Here is a 13,285-nt window from a genome sequence, read left to right as displayed (position 1 = left end):
GAGGAAAAGTAAATAGTCCAGGAACAGTTGAGATAATAAAAGTCAGATAACAGCCCTCTCCATGACTAAAGGTGGCCATACACTGGCCCGATTTGCGGCCGTTTCGACAGCAGATTCGATCCTGGGATCGAATCTGCTGCCAATCGTTCGCGGTAAACGCACCCGTCGATCCGATTTTTTCCCGAAATCGGATCGGTCCGTCGATCGCGCCGTGCGGGAAATTACCCTCGATCGCCCGCGGGTAGGGAGCGCGTCGCTAGCGGCGGCCGATCCGATCAGGTATACATTACCTGACGCTGGCTCCATCCCGGCGCTTCCTGTGTCACTGCAGTGACCAGGAAGTTCAAATAGAGGGCGCTCAGGAAGCGCCAGGATGGAGCCAGAACAGAGCCGTGCAGCGTGGAGAAGATGCCCGGGAGCCAGCGTCAGGTAATGTATACGGGGGGGGGGGACAGGCGGCAGGAGTAGCTCAACAGAGGAGCTACTAGAAGAATTAGCAGCAAAGAAAATATTCTCATACTTTTATTTTCAGGTATATAGTGTTTTTTCTAACATTGCCTCATTCTATAATATGTGCAGATTACACAACACTCAGCATTCAAAATGAGTCTTTCAGAGCAGTCTGTGAAGTAATGACCTCTCCTCTAGCAGAGAAAAAGTAAACAGTTCACTTACAGTTGAGATAATAAAAGTCAGATAACAGCCCTCTCCACGACTAACTTAGTCGGAGAGCTTAATGGCTTGTTTGCATAGAGATAACAACTGGAGTTTCTCAACTCTTCCTGTACTGAAAACAATTAGACTGATGTATCTGATCTTAATGTTTTATTTCTTAGCTGTACTACACATACAAATCATAATATCATAATTTTTTTTTCGCTTCAGTGTCTCTTTAACTTATAAAAACGTCCTGGAGCCATTAAGAGGCTCCGAGGACTCCAACCACCTCTCATGGACATGCCTTTAAGCCAGATGACTTCCAACAAAGTCATACTATGACCCCCTTGGGAGGAGCCTCTTGCAATGGCCATGCGTGTCACTTCCTCTTCCTGCTTCATTCAGTGATGCACTTCTCTATCAGAGAAGACAGGGATGACCTGGAAGTGATAACATAGATAAGATGGCAGCCGCGATTTTTAAATTGAAAACTATTTGGTGTAGAACAGCGATTCATGTATCAAATGAAAGAGGAGAGCACAAGCTACAGAAAGGTATGCATCTTTAAGTACTTTGCAGTACTGGTCAGAGTCTTAAAGGCATGCCCATGAGAGGTGCTCGGAGTCGCTTTAAAGTGGACCTGACCTCAGAACTACCTCTCAGCACTAAAAGATAAGCAACAGAATAATAACCTTTAAAGAAAACACTTATTTCTTACAGCTGATACAAATTCTGTAATAAATCTGCAGTGTGTCTGCTTCAGTGTTTCTGCTTTCATGGAAGCAGACATACGGTTAACATCAGCTAAATAGCTAGCTAACATAGCTAAATTCTCTAAATGCATACAGGGTGCATTTATCTATGCTTTCCTTCTGTCCTGTGCAAGAGTTTAGGTTTATTTTAAACACAGATATTGAATTTGCCAAAAGTACCCTACCTCTGGTAATACATTCCACATTTTAATCACTCTTACGGTAGTGAACCCTTTTTTAGATAAATGGCAAAAACTTAAAAACGTAACTAAGGCTCCCTGCACACTGCAAATCCGTTTTCCGATTCCGTTTCCGATTCTGTTTCCGATTTTCCCTGAATACATTCAACAGAAAAACGGATCAAAAAACGCAGCATTCAGTTAAGATTAAAAATCGGAATCGGATGTAAAAACAGATTAAAAAGCGGAATCGGAATCTGAAATGCATGCAGTGTGCAAGAGGCCTTAAAACTTAACTTTTATTGGTTTGTTTAAAGGAGTTATCAAGGCAATTTAAAAGAAAATAAGTGCTACTTACCCAGCATGTCCCTCACCGCAGCTCCGCCGTCAACCGTTCGCCGCCGCTGCCTCCCGGTCCCCGGCGATGACGTCAAGCCGACCTCCTGTACTGCGCAGTCCGCTCCGATCCACTTGGCGGTGATTGACAGCGCCGCTCGCGCGGGTGCAGTACAGGCCGACCTCTAGGTCGGCTTGACGTCATCGCCGGGGGACCGGGAAGCAGTGGCGCCGAACGGCTGACTGCAGAGCTGCGGCGAGGGACATGCTGGGAGCTTGGGGCTGGAGGAAGCCCCGGGTAAATAGCACTTATTTTCTTTTAGAATGCCTGATAACTCCTTTAAATATATCCGAGCAGCCATGCATATCAATAGCACTGATAGGTAGACACAAATAACTGTGTCGCTCTGGCAGGGGCTGATGTGCTGACAGTCATTATGTTAGAATTTTGGTGGTGGGGGGGGGGGGGGGGGGTTGTTACTTTGTTTGCACTTTCACTGTGTGTGTGTGTGTGTGTGTGTGTGTGTGTGTGTGTGTGTGTGTGTGTGTGTGTGTGTGTGTGTGTGTGTGTGTGTGTGTATATATATATATATATATGTGTGTGTGTGTGTGTGTGTGTGTGTGTGTGTATATATATATATATATATATATTCTGTATCTATCTGTCTGCTGAGGTGTGAGCGATAGAGAGACTGGTCTCCTAGGAGGTTGATACAGGTGTATGAGGGGTTCCCTCTATATCCATTGTGTAGCTCACACCTGAACTATGTCACGATCTATGGACACGGTTATTTGTATCTACTTGTTGGTGCTATTGATATGTGTGACTGCTCTTTTATAATTTAACGAACCAATAGAAGTTATGCTTTAAGTACGCTTAGGGGCCTGTCCTTTGTTGGGAACATGTACATTAACTTTCCTCAAGTACGCTATATAAGTATGAGTACTTGTCAAACACCATCTTTCATAAAGCTGTTCATGCCATAATTATGTTGAAAAAAACTCTTCCCTAGACTACAAGGGGTCCCACAGATTCATAGTTACAGTATTTGAACTGAGAAAGGCCATCACCAGTTTCTGACCTTCTCCTGTCCTGCAGGTATGACTATGAGGAAGTGGACTCAGATGGGGCCAACAAGATGATGAAGGACCTGGAAACAATCATGTTCGACCGCAGCTTTATAGGACAGAATTTGGCAGTTGGCGACAAAGTTTACACTGTTGAGAAAGCTGATAACTTTGAATACAGCGACCCTGTTGACGGGAGCATTTCAAGAAACCAGGTTTGGCTCTTTTTATTGCTGTAAAATGAGAGAGGTTTTGATTCAAAGTTATTCAAATTCACATGGGCGTAGTGGATAGCTTGCTTGGATTGCAGTGCATGGCAAGAACACTCTGGGCCAGGACACCATGTTTGTGTAGGTTTTCTTTAGGCACTTTGGTTTCCTCCCACATCCCAAAAATATATTGATTGGTTAATTGGCTTGCCCCAGATTGACCTTAGACCATGATGGACACGTGCCTGTGGTAGGGATCAGATTGTGAGCCCCCTCTGAGGGACAGCTAGTGACAAGGCTTTATGCTGTCTAAAGCACTGTGGAAGAGGTCAGTGCTATATAAATACTAAATAAAAATAAATAAGTTTAATGGGCTTATCCAGTCAAATGTGTATTCTGTAGCCCAATGGGCTTAATTACAGCTTTTGGTCGCTACAAGAGGTATTCCTGACATAGTTGACGACTGCAGTTTCGGGTGTTCCCAACCAACTCGGGCTGCTTTCCATTAAATTTGGTTTAAATAAAAGCCCATGTATCACTATAGCTTGCCCAGCTTACTATAGCTTGTTTCCACTCTACTGCAAATTCAGCTAGTGCATGGGTAAAAAAGGAGTTGAGCCACCCAACGGGAGTGAATATTTTCTCTGTAAATAACGCAGGGCTATAAATCGCTGTTTCTCTGCAGAGACAACAGCACAGTTCTCCCGATAAGTCATTAGACGTCAATAAAAACGAAACTGTGCAAAACTGTACAACAATTTTGGGCACACCAATTTGGGCACACCATGTGCCGCCATAGGCCATAATGTGACTTTTAAAAAAAAAAATTATTTTTAACCAAAATAAGAGTATAAAGGCTCATACACACATCGGACTATAGTCTTTGGAAAATAAAAGATCACAGACCAATCTTACCACCCTTCCATGTAGTATGAGAGCCATACTCTACACAGTCTTTTCTATGGAGCTGAACTCCACATCAGAAAAAAATCTTTGCAAGATGCTGCACACACAGATGCTGTACAGACACAAAAGATCAGTATCTGCAAAAGATCTGTTCCTGCCAAAGAGCCGTTCCTGCAAATTGCATTCATAGTCTTGAGATCTGCAGATCCTCATACACACCTTGTTTAACTGACTTTCATCTGCTCCGGCCCCCCAGCAGTCTGAAGTACGTTGACCCGGCCCTCGACCCAAAACGTTTGGGGACCCCTGGTGTACAGCATCTTAATGTGCAGCATCTTGCAAAGATTTCTGTCTGATGGGGAGTTCAGCTCCATAGAAAAGACTGTGTAGGTATGGCTCTCATACTACATGGAAGGGGGTAAAATTGGTCTGTGATCTTTCATTTTCCAAAGACTATGGTCTGATGTGTGTATGAGCCTTTAGACTCTAGAAAAGTCAGATTTGGAATTATTCTATAGATCCCATTGTTCATCTTATTAGTTCTCCTGAATTTTTTTCCAGCTAGGTGGCATGAAAAAGTAGCCAGGTGGGGCACACCTGGGGAAATGCAGGGGGCGGTGCAACTTTGCTTACAGCATAGGAGGAGGATGAGGAGGTGAGCTGATGACAGCCGGGTGCTCACCAAAATTAGCCAGTTAAAAGAGCCTGGGGAGAACACCATAGTTTACTTTTACTTCAGGTTTATTTATAGGCTATTAGTTAAAGAGGAGCTGTCAGCCATACTATCTCAGAAAAAAACAACACATATATAAGATAATAAATACCTGCTCTATTTACGTAACATATGTATTGCACTGTCCACGTTTGATTTTAGTGATTTTTCTACATATAAAAAAGAGAAAATCCTTCTTAGCATTTCCCAATTTAACTGTGGCTATTTTGAAGCCAATACTGATGTCATTTCCTCCCTTACTCTCCACTGCCTGATAGTGAAGGGTGGGCAATGCATACACAATCGAAAGTGCATTGTCTCAGCATGAAAAATACTGGCCAATCAGAGAGGAACAGAGGTGTGGGAGGGGAAAATGGGAGGGTAAGAGGCTTCAGCTACTCAGGCTGCATTAGTTAAGTATGAGGGGAAGTAAAGAAGCAAAAAAGGACAACCCAGCATGGTTTGCAACTTCCTTTTTGCGTACCAAATTGTGTGTGTACCAAATAAGTCAGGTAAACTGGGGAATGATCATTTATCAACAAGAAAAATAATAGTGATTTTAACTTTTGGATTGCCTGGTTAGCATCCTTATTACTGGTTTACCAGATAAAAATAAAGAATTTTGATTTTATGCCCGACAGTTACACTTTAAGGTGGCCATACATCACTCAGTGTGCCACCACCAGATCAACCATTAGATAGATCCCTCTCTGATGGAACAGTTGCTGCCCCGCCCTCACCAAGTGTATATGTGTACCCCTCCCTTCCTTGCAGGGCCGGAGCTACCATAGGAAAAAATGGGCAATTGCCCCAGAGCCTGTAGGGGCCCCTAAGGTGTCCCTCCCCATCTTAACTGTTGCTCCCCAGGCTAATTTTGCCCTAGGGCCCAATTGTTACTGAATTGGCCCTGCTTCCCTGTGCTTATGTGCAGTGTTGAAGGCTCGCCTGTCACACTCCAGCACAAATCTTGCCCTCCCCACCCCTCAGTGTCGGGTGTCACCGTGAGCACCTGTACTATGTGACTCTAGCGCATGCAGTGGTACATGTACTCACGGTGACACCGGACACGGCCAGGATTTATAGTGGTGTGACAGGTGAGCATTGAATACTGCACACAGGCATGGGGGACACATGTATACACCTGGGAGGAAACCAGCCATTGGGGTATTATTAGTGGATTGCAAAGCCAGTAAATGCATAACAATTTATTTCTTTTTTTTCCCCCAGGGATTAAGGATCATCTTCACTGATGGCTCCCGTATTATCTTCCGCCTGAGTGGTACCGGCAGTGCCGGAGCAACTGTCAGGTTATATATAGACAGCTATGAGAAGGACGCACCCAAAATATATGAAGATCCTCAGGTGAGTGACCAGAACGGAGTTTACCGCTGTCCAGCATTGCTGATCTCTTATAAATATGGATGTCTCAAGCAGTCACATAACTGTGGTCTTTACAACTGTTGTAACGTAACATTGCCATATTCTACAGCCAGAGCCGGATCATTCACAAGGCACCCTAGGCAGGTGTCTGGGGCATAGTGGGTGTCAGAACGCCCAACTGCCACTCTCTGTCTCCTCCCCAATTTCAGATTACCCAAAAGGACCATTAGCGGGAGTCGAAGCTTACTACCTTGCCTAGGGCCCCATTTCATGTTAATCCATCTCTGGCAACAGCTATACCGGTGCTTTGCCATGAGAACACGCCTCCATTTTGCTTTATTGTGTAATTGTTGTCCTTGAAGACTGAGAGCCGGGCTGAGCCTGATGAAGCGGGAAAAAGAGACCAGGTAATTCAAACAAAAATCTTAAAGTGTACCAGAGACTAAGAAATAGAACGAATCGATACCCGGGGCTTCCTCCAGCCCCGTAAGCACATGCGAGTCCTGTCCTCCCGCAGTCTGCCGCTCAGTGACAATCAGCCCCAGTAACTGGCTCAGCCTTCTGCGCATGCGCGGACCTGAGGAGCTGCAATTTCACAGATGGAGTTTGGGGGTCCCCTTCACTTCATACCCTTAAAATTTGGGGCGTGTAGGAGGCGTGGCTGAGGAGATATCGCGCTCAGCATTATAGAATAGGAAATCTCACAGCACAGAATCGTACTGCTCATGCGTACATTTTAGGGCAGCATGATCAGACAGCACCACCCTCCTCCTCCCAAGTGACATAAAGCAAGTGCTCCTTCCCCTTACCAGGAAATAAAGGTGTGCAGGATTTACAGCATTCAGAATGAGGAGGCTGGTATTGGTATTGCACCCAAATATTTTCTCACTTGAAACACTTATTACTAAAATTAATGCTACCACTGTACTAATGAGAACACTTAAGTAGATACACAAAACCGGCACTGCAACTGTCAATCAACATGCACTGGGACTAAAGTAGGGTGCCTCTTAGAGGATTAGTAACGGGTCATGCTACAAATAGCGTGCTCAGACTTGAAAACAGCAGGTCATGGTAAGCAGAATGCAAGAGGAAAGTCGGCACATGCAAATGCGCATTGCCTCTGAAGACACTCAAGAGAGCGAAACGGTCGTAAGGCGGCCCCCACTGCTCCCACCTCACCCCACAGCCACATGGAGTAACGGGTAGGACAATTTTTATCAACTGTGTGTCGTTATGCTAATCGCATGAAGCCGCAAGAATAAAGCTTTTTTACTGCTACGCATTTGCATGTGCCGACTTTCCTCTTGCATTCTGCTTACTGTACTAATGAGGATAGGAGAAAATATCTCCTAGAGCGCAAGTGCCTGTCCCTCTCTACCTGGGGTTACCGATAGTTAACTGTTTGTTGTCACTACAGCATCTCTTTAAAGGGAACCCGAGGTGAGAGGGACATGGAGGCTGACATGTTTACTTCCTTCTCAGTAATGCACATCGGGCTCTATTCACAATCCTTTTCCGCATGCTGAAATCTGCAAATCTTGGCATTCACAACATTTTATGCATGTTTATTTACCGCATGCGTAAAATTGTACACATTGTTTACCCGCATGCGTAAAAGGTGCGGCGTGCGGTAAAAGTCCGCAAAAGTCCGTAATTCCCGCAAAAAATAAATTCACAAACAAAAAGGCGCACATTATTTTTGACTTAACTTCCGATTTTGTATCGCCTACTAGTACTTGGTGATATAATTTGCTTCCTATTGACCTAAATGTAGTCTGGAGCCTTGATCGCTGTTTGCTGGACTTTTTTTTTTTTATATAAGTTTCTTTTTTGTGTAGAATAATGTGGAATGTGGAAAAAATGTGGAAATTATCACTGGCGGTAATGTAGCGGTCAAAAATCTCTTACCGCATGTGTGATTGTGAATAGAGCCCATTGCCTGGCTGTCCTGCTGAACAAGGATGCAGGGCTGGATTTACCATTAGGCACCCTAGGCACGTGCCTACAGGCGGGTGGCATCTGATAGGCGGCTTACTAGCTGCTGGAATGTCCCTTCTCCCCCTCGTGCATTGAAGTTGTGTGGTACGCTCTGCAGATCCCGCCTCCTGTGACCAGGAAGTGTTCGAGAGTGGGATAAAGGTGTATGTTTATAGCGGCAGTGAGGGCTGGTGTGCAGCGGCTCCTTCCTTCCAGCTCTGTATGTGATAGGGAGCCGCTGTTGCTGCAGATGAGCCAGCACTGTTGGTAAAAGAAAAAACAGTGAGGCAGGCCAGCGACTTCCGTCGCTCTCCTTCTACACAGGTGGCAGGACTGAGCTCCCCTGCATCCTTCATGGACAGTCCTTGTCACGGGACAGTGCTGGGACACTTTCCAGGAGCAGTGGAGGTGAGAGGGAGGAGAAAGGGGGATGCTCACGTTCCTCACTGATAGCGAGTCAGAGGGGCTCTGCTTTCACTGGGAGAGGAGGGGGAGGAGAACCAGTAACAGCAACCTTTATCTGTTTGTGGGACATCTTCCACAACGGAGACTGTCAGGAGAACACCCTGTAGTACATTAGCCTGGCTTACTGCCATGGGTTTGTAGTGCAGGATGCTAAGTAAATGTGAGCAAGCAGGGTTTAGCACAGCTTGCTACTTCACTGAACTTTATTCAGAATTTAGCTGCTACCCCTGAGCTGTATTTTAGCTACCTTCCATGACAAGTCCTCCTCACTTCTCCCAAACATCACTGCGACACCAAGGGCCTGTTTCCACTAACGCGAATTCGCATGCATTGTCCGCATGCAAATTCGCATAATTAATACAAGTGGATGGGGCTTTTTCCACTTGTCAGGAATTTTGTGCAGTCTGCTGTATAAATGATTACTAGGCAATTGGTTACAGGATAAGTCCTAGAATCCTTTGCACCTTTCTTGTGCCATGCCCCGCCCCCCTGTAAAGTTCATCCCGCCTACAGTAGAGTGAGCCAGATGGAAGCAAAGGAGAACGGGACAGAGTTTTTCTGTTTTTGAATGATCGCTATTATTCATAGTGCACATGGCAGAAATCACTACCACCAGTGAAGGGCTCACGCAGTGGCTGAGAGAGTGGCCTAATTGTGCAGTTGCAGGAGCTACATCCTCTGCTGGTACATACTGCATGACTGTCTCATACCGGGGGATTTCCTACCACTATGCAGATGTATCCTGACTCTCGAGCTATCTATTAATCCTTGTTTCATTTTCTATTGCTAAGTAGTAAGTGTAGAGGCCCATACACACGTCGTGTTTGTTTGTATTTTTTTTTTTTGCAGCAAACTATTTTTTTTTCCCCACGATATCACGCAACATCGTCTAACAAAAATATGTTAAAAGATATTTCACAACGCATGGCACCCGTGGCAATCGTTTAGATTAAATTGCGGCGGATTGTTCAGACCCCCATTGACTTTTGACGGTTTTGCCACGACTGTGTAAACATTTACGCGATCATTTGTTTAAAACTGGGCCAATGAGGCTTGCAGATTCTGCCGGATGCATCGGGAAACCTCATTCGGCAGAGACCCTGATCCATCTGGCCGTGGGTACTTAGCTTAAGATACAAGAAGTACACAGTGAATAGAAGAATATAATTGACAGTCACCATAAGTCAAGATACTTGGCATCTATAATGCTGAAGATCTGTTAACTGCAGTGGTAGAGCAAGACTCTTTTCTGCTTGCAAAGCTTACCAGCCAAACCAGCAGGTGGCGCTCAGTACAAATATCAGAATTAAAAAAAAAACTACAAAATGTTATTTTCATAATAAACCAAGTGAGTGAAAAAAAAAAAATCACTTCAATTTGCCTTCTTATATATAACTGGATTAAGTTGTGTCTTTTTTTTTTTTTTTTTTTTAATATTAGCCTTGAGTTCAGCCTTCATCTGGAAAATTACTCTGTATTAAAAAAAAATGTCATTTTGAAGCCCACATGTGACAGAGTTTTTCCTTCATTTTATTTCTTTACAATATGATTGCCATTTAAATCACATTTACCGCCTACATCGATGGCTTAAGCACAGCTGACCTCATCCCAACCCGCCCTGCTCTCACCCTGGCCTTAGGTGAATGCTGCAGGATGCTTAAGCAGAGACTGTTTTTGGCCTGAACTCTTAATGAGCCCTTAATTCCTAATTTCTTCCGTGTGTTTCCAAGTTACTGTCTCCTACTGGTTGCCAGAGCTGAATTCCTCCCTCTTCTCCTCTGCGGTTTTTGGCCAAGGCTGCTGTTTCTGTCGTCTGCAGGTGGCTCTGACACAGGTTACTGGAAATAGACCACAAGGGACATGGCCTTAAAATAGAATACCAGGCTCAGTTATAAGAGCAGCATGTGGATCTTGCTTTCTTATTACTCTAATTAAGTGCGTTTAATATCAGTGTCAGTGTTGTTGTAATAATCAGTAAAATCTTACGCCATTAACAGCTTTTCTGACCTGTGCCTGCTCTCACTGAGACTGAATTGTCTTCTGCCTCCTCTCCCTGAGACTGGGCTCTCTTGTGAGACTCCAGTGTTTCCTCTCCCTGAGACTGGGCTCTTTTGTGAGACTCCAGTGCCTCCTCTCCCTGAGACTGGGCTCTCTTGTGAGACCCCAGTGCCTCCTCTCCCTGAGACTGGGCTCTCTTGGGAGACTCCAGTGCCTCCTCTCCCTGAGACTGGGCTCTCTTGGGAGACTCCAGTGCCTCCTCTCCCTGAGACTGGGCTCTCTTGGGAGACTCCAGTGCCTCCTCTCCCTGAGACTGGGCTCTCTTGGGAGACTCCAGTGCCTCCTCTCCCTGAGACTGGGCTCTCTTGGGAGACTCCAGTGCCTCCTCTCCCTGAGACTGGGCTCTCTTGGGAGACTCCAGTGCCTCCTCTCCCTGAGACTGGGCTCTCTTGGGAGACTCCAGTGCCTCCTCTCCCTGAGACTGGGCTCTCTTGGGAGACTCCAGTGCCTCCTCTCCCTGAGACTGGGCTCTCTTGGGAGACTCCAGTGCCTCCTCTCCCTGAGACTGGGCTCTCTTGGGAGACTCCAGTGCCTCCTCTCCCTGAGACTGGGCTCTCTTGGGAGACTCCAGTGCCTCCTCTCCCTGAGACTGGGCTCTCTTGGGAGACTCCAGTGCCTCCTCTTCCTGAGACTGGGCTCTCTTGGGAGACTCCAGTGCCTCCTCTTCCTGAGACTGGGCTCTCTAGTGAGACTCCAGTGTTTCCTCTCCCTGAGTCTGGGCTCTCTAGTGAGACTACTGTGCCTCATTTTCAAAAATGAAATGCATGCAAAAGCATTCTGTGCTAAACCCTTTCACCAGCGTTGAGGTTCCCTCCATTCGAAAGGGTCCCTACTCAACCCTTACCTGTCAGCAAGCAAGCAGACATTTAATGCTCTTGAACCTGAAATGCAATCTCAGGCCTGTCCGGTTTTACCTTGCCGCCCCTTTTACACTTTCCTTGCAAGTGTTTTACTGCAGGTTAACGCAATGACAACGCAAGGCAATAGGGCCTAGCACACTTTCCACGTTGGAAGGTCGACAGCGCATTCTCGTCAGACTTCCGTGGCCATGCAGCGGAAGTAATGACAGTCAATGGGCAGCACAGAAATTTTAAAACATGTTGGCGGTGGGCACGTGCAGAACGACGTGAATACGACTGGGAAGCCCAGTGACGGACTTCCTGTGTAGCAGGGGTATGTCACTAGGCGAGGGGCAGCAAAGGGCGGAGGTGTGTGTGTGTGACCCGGATGGTGCACTCTGCCACAGGGTCATATGAATGATGTTTTATGCAATGTAGGCGGAGTGTCGCACCACAATCGCAAGTAACAGATGTAAAACCGGCCTAAAACGGAACATATGCATGAACATGAATCAGCCTAAAATCTCCAGCGAGCGACAATCTTCACTACTCACACCATTACATAAATGGGCTGTGCTGGCATAGGAGCAGAAGAGCTTGAATTGCTTGCTTTCTGACTGGTGTGGGTAGAATAAGGACTCTCTGGAACAGAGGGAACCTCAACGCTGATGAAAAGGTTTAGTACAGAATGCTATTGGATGCAGTCCATTTTGGAAGCGCATATCCTCCATTTGTGCAACCCAATACAAACTGCAAGTTTGTAGTGGTTTCAATCATTACTAGAGTCCCAGGCCAGCTTGCTTTGAGTGTTTGAGTGCAGAGAGTTAATTATTGTTTGTATGGTGTCTATATAGCTCTGGACAAAATTACCACTTGTAGGTCTCACCCTGGCCACCCTAACACTGTGTTTTCTTCTTCCTTGCAGGTCATGCTGGCTCCTCTGGTCACAATAGCACTTAAACTGTCCAAGCTTGAAGAGAGGACAGGCCGCACAGCGCCCACAGTCATTACATAAGAGGAGGAGAGTGCATCACCACTGGCAAATGCATTTCTGTTTACCTGTCCCCATAGACCCCTGTCCTGTACTGTGTCTGTCCATGTAGTGTCCTATCTCCATTATGTCTGAGGTGGAGATGGAAGCTAAAGAAAGTAAATTTATTTGGAAACTATAATCGGGAGTTTTGTTTTCTTTACGTTTTTAAAATTTCACTTTTATGGAGGAAAAAAGGCAATCCCTTTAGTCCAGCTCTATACATTGCAAGTATTTAAAGTGGGATAAAACCCTGACATAACATTCAATTAAAAACATTTTTATTACTTTTTATTACCCATACAGTTATCTTAATTGCTTTTTGTGCACAAGTAATGTTATCCGTTTACAAATTCCCAAAGTACAGTTTATCTGCCCTGAAAGCTGACATTGCATTTTAGTGCATCGCTGCTGTATTTATATATTAAAATCTATCTAGTGAACCCTTCTCAGCTCTGTCTGCTTCTCAGCTAAGTGCAGCTCAGTTTCAGCAGTTTGCTAATGTTTACTAAATGTATCTGACAAAATAATGTACACATAAAAAAAAATGAGATAACATTTTTTTAGTAGTAGTAGATTTTATTCCTATCTCTTAGAAAAAAGAGGAAATGCTGAATTTCACACCACTTTAACCTCCTTGGCGGTATGGACGAGCTGAGCTCGTCCATAACCACCGCAGGGCACCGCTGAGGCCCTGGTGGGCCAATTTTCGTA

At 45.4% G+C, this 13,285-nt stretch overlaps 1 protein-coding gene across 2 annotated transcripts in view; it reads left to right on the top strand.

Moving 5' to 3' along the window:
- Positions 1-12,713, top strand: part of PGM1 (phosphoglucomutase 1) — a 92,595-nt gene extending 79,882 nt beyond the window's left edge. For both annotated transcript variants that reach the window (XM_068239327.1, XM_068239326.1), the window contains exons 9-11: positions 3,024-3,207; positions 6,047-6,181; positions 12,467-12,713. In XM_068239327.1, coding sequence (XP_068095428.1) covers positions 3,024-3,207; positions 6,047-6,181; positions 12,467-12,556 — 409 coding nt within the window. In that variant the 3' untranslated portion in view covers positions 12,557-12,713. The remainder of the gene's footprint in view (positions 1-3,023; positions 3,208-6,046; positions 6,182-12,466) is intronic.
- The last annotated feature ends 572 nt before the right edge of the window (positions 12,714-13,285 follow it).

Source organism: Hyperolius riggenbachi, chromosome 6 (genome assembly GCF_040937935.1).
Source record: "Hyperolius riggenbachi isolate aHypRig1 chromosome 6, aHypRig1.pri, whole genome shotgun sequence".
NCBI lineage: Eukaryota > Metazoa > Chordata > Amphibia > Anura > Hyperoliidae > Hyperolius > Hyperolius riggenbachi.
The sequence above is the reverse complement of the archived record's forward strand: the minus strand, read 5'-3'. Positions and strand labels throughout refer to the sequence as shown.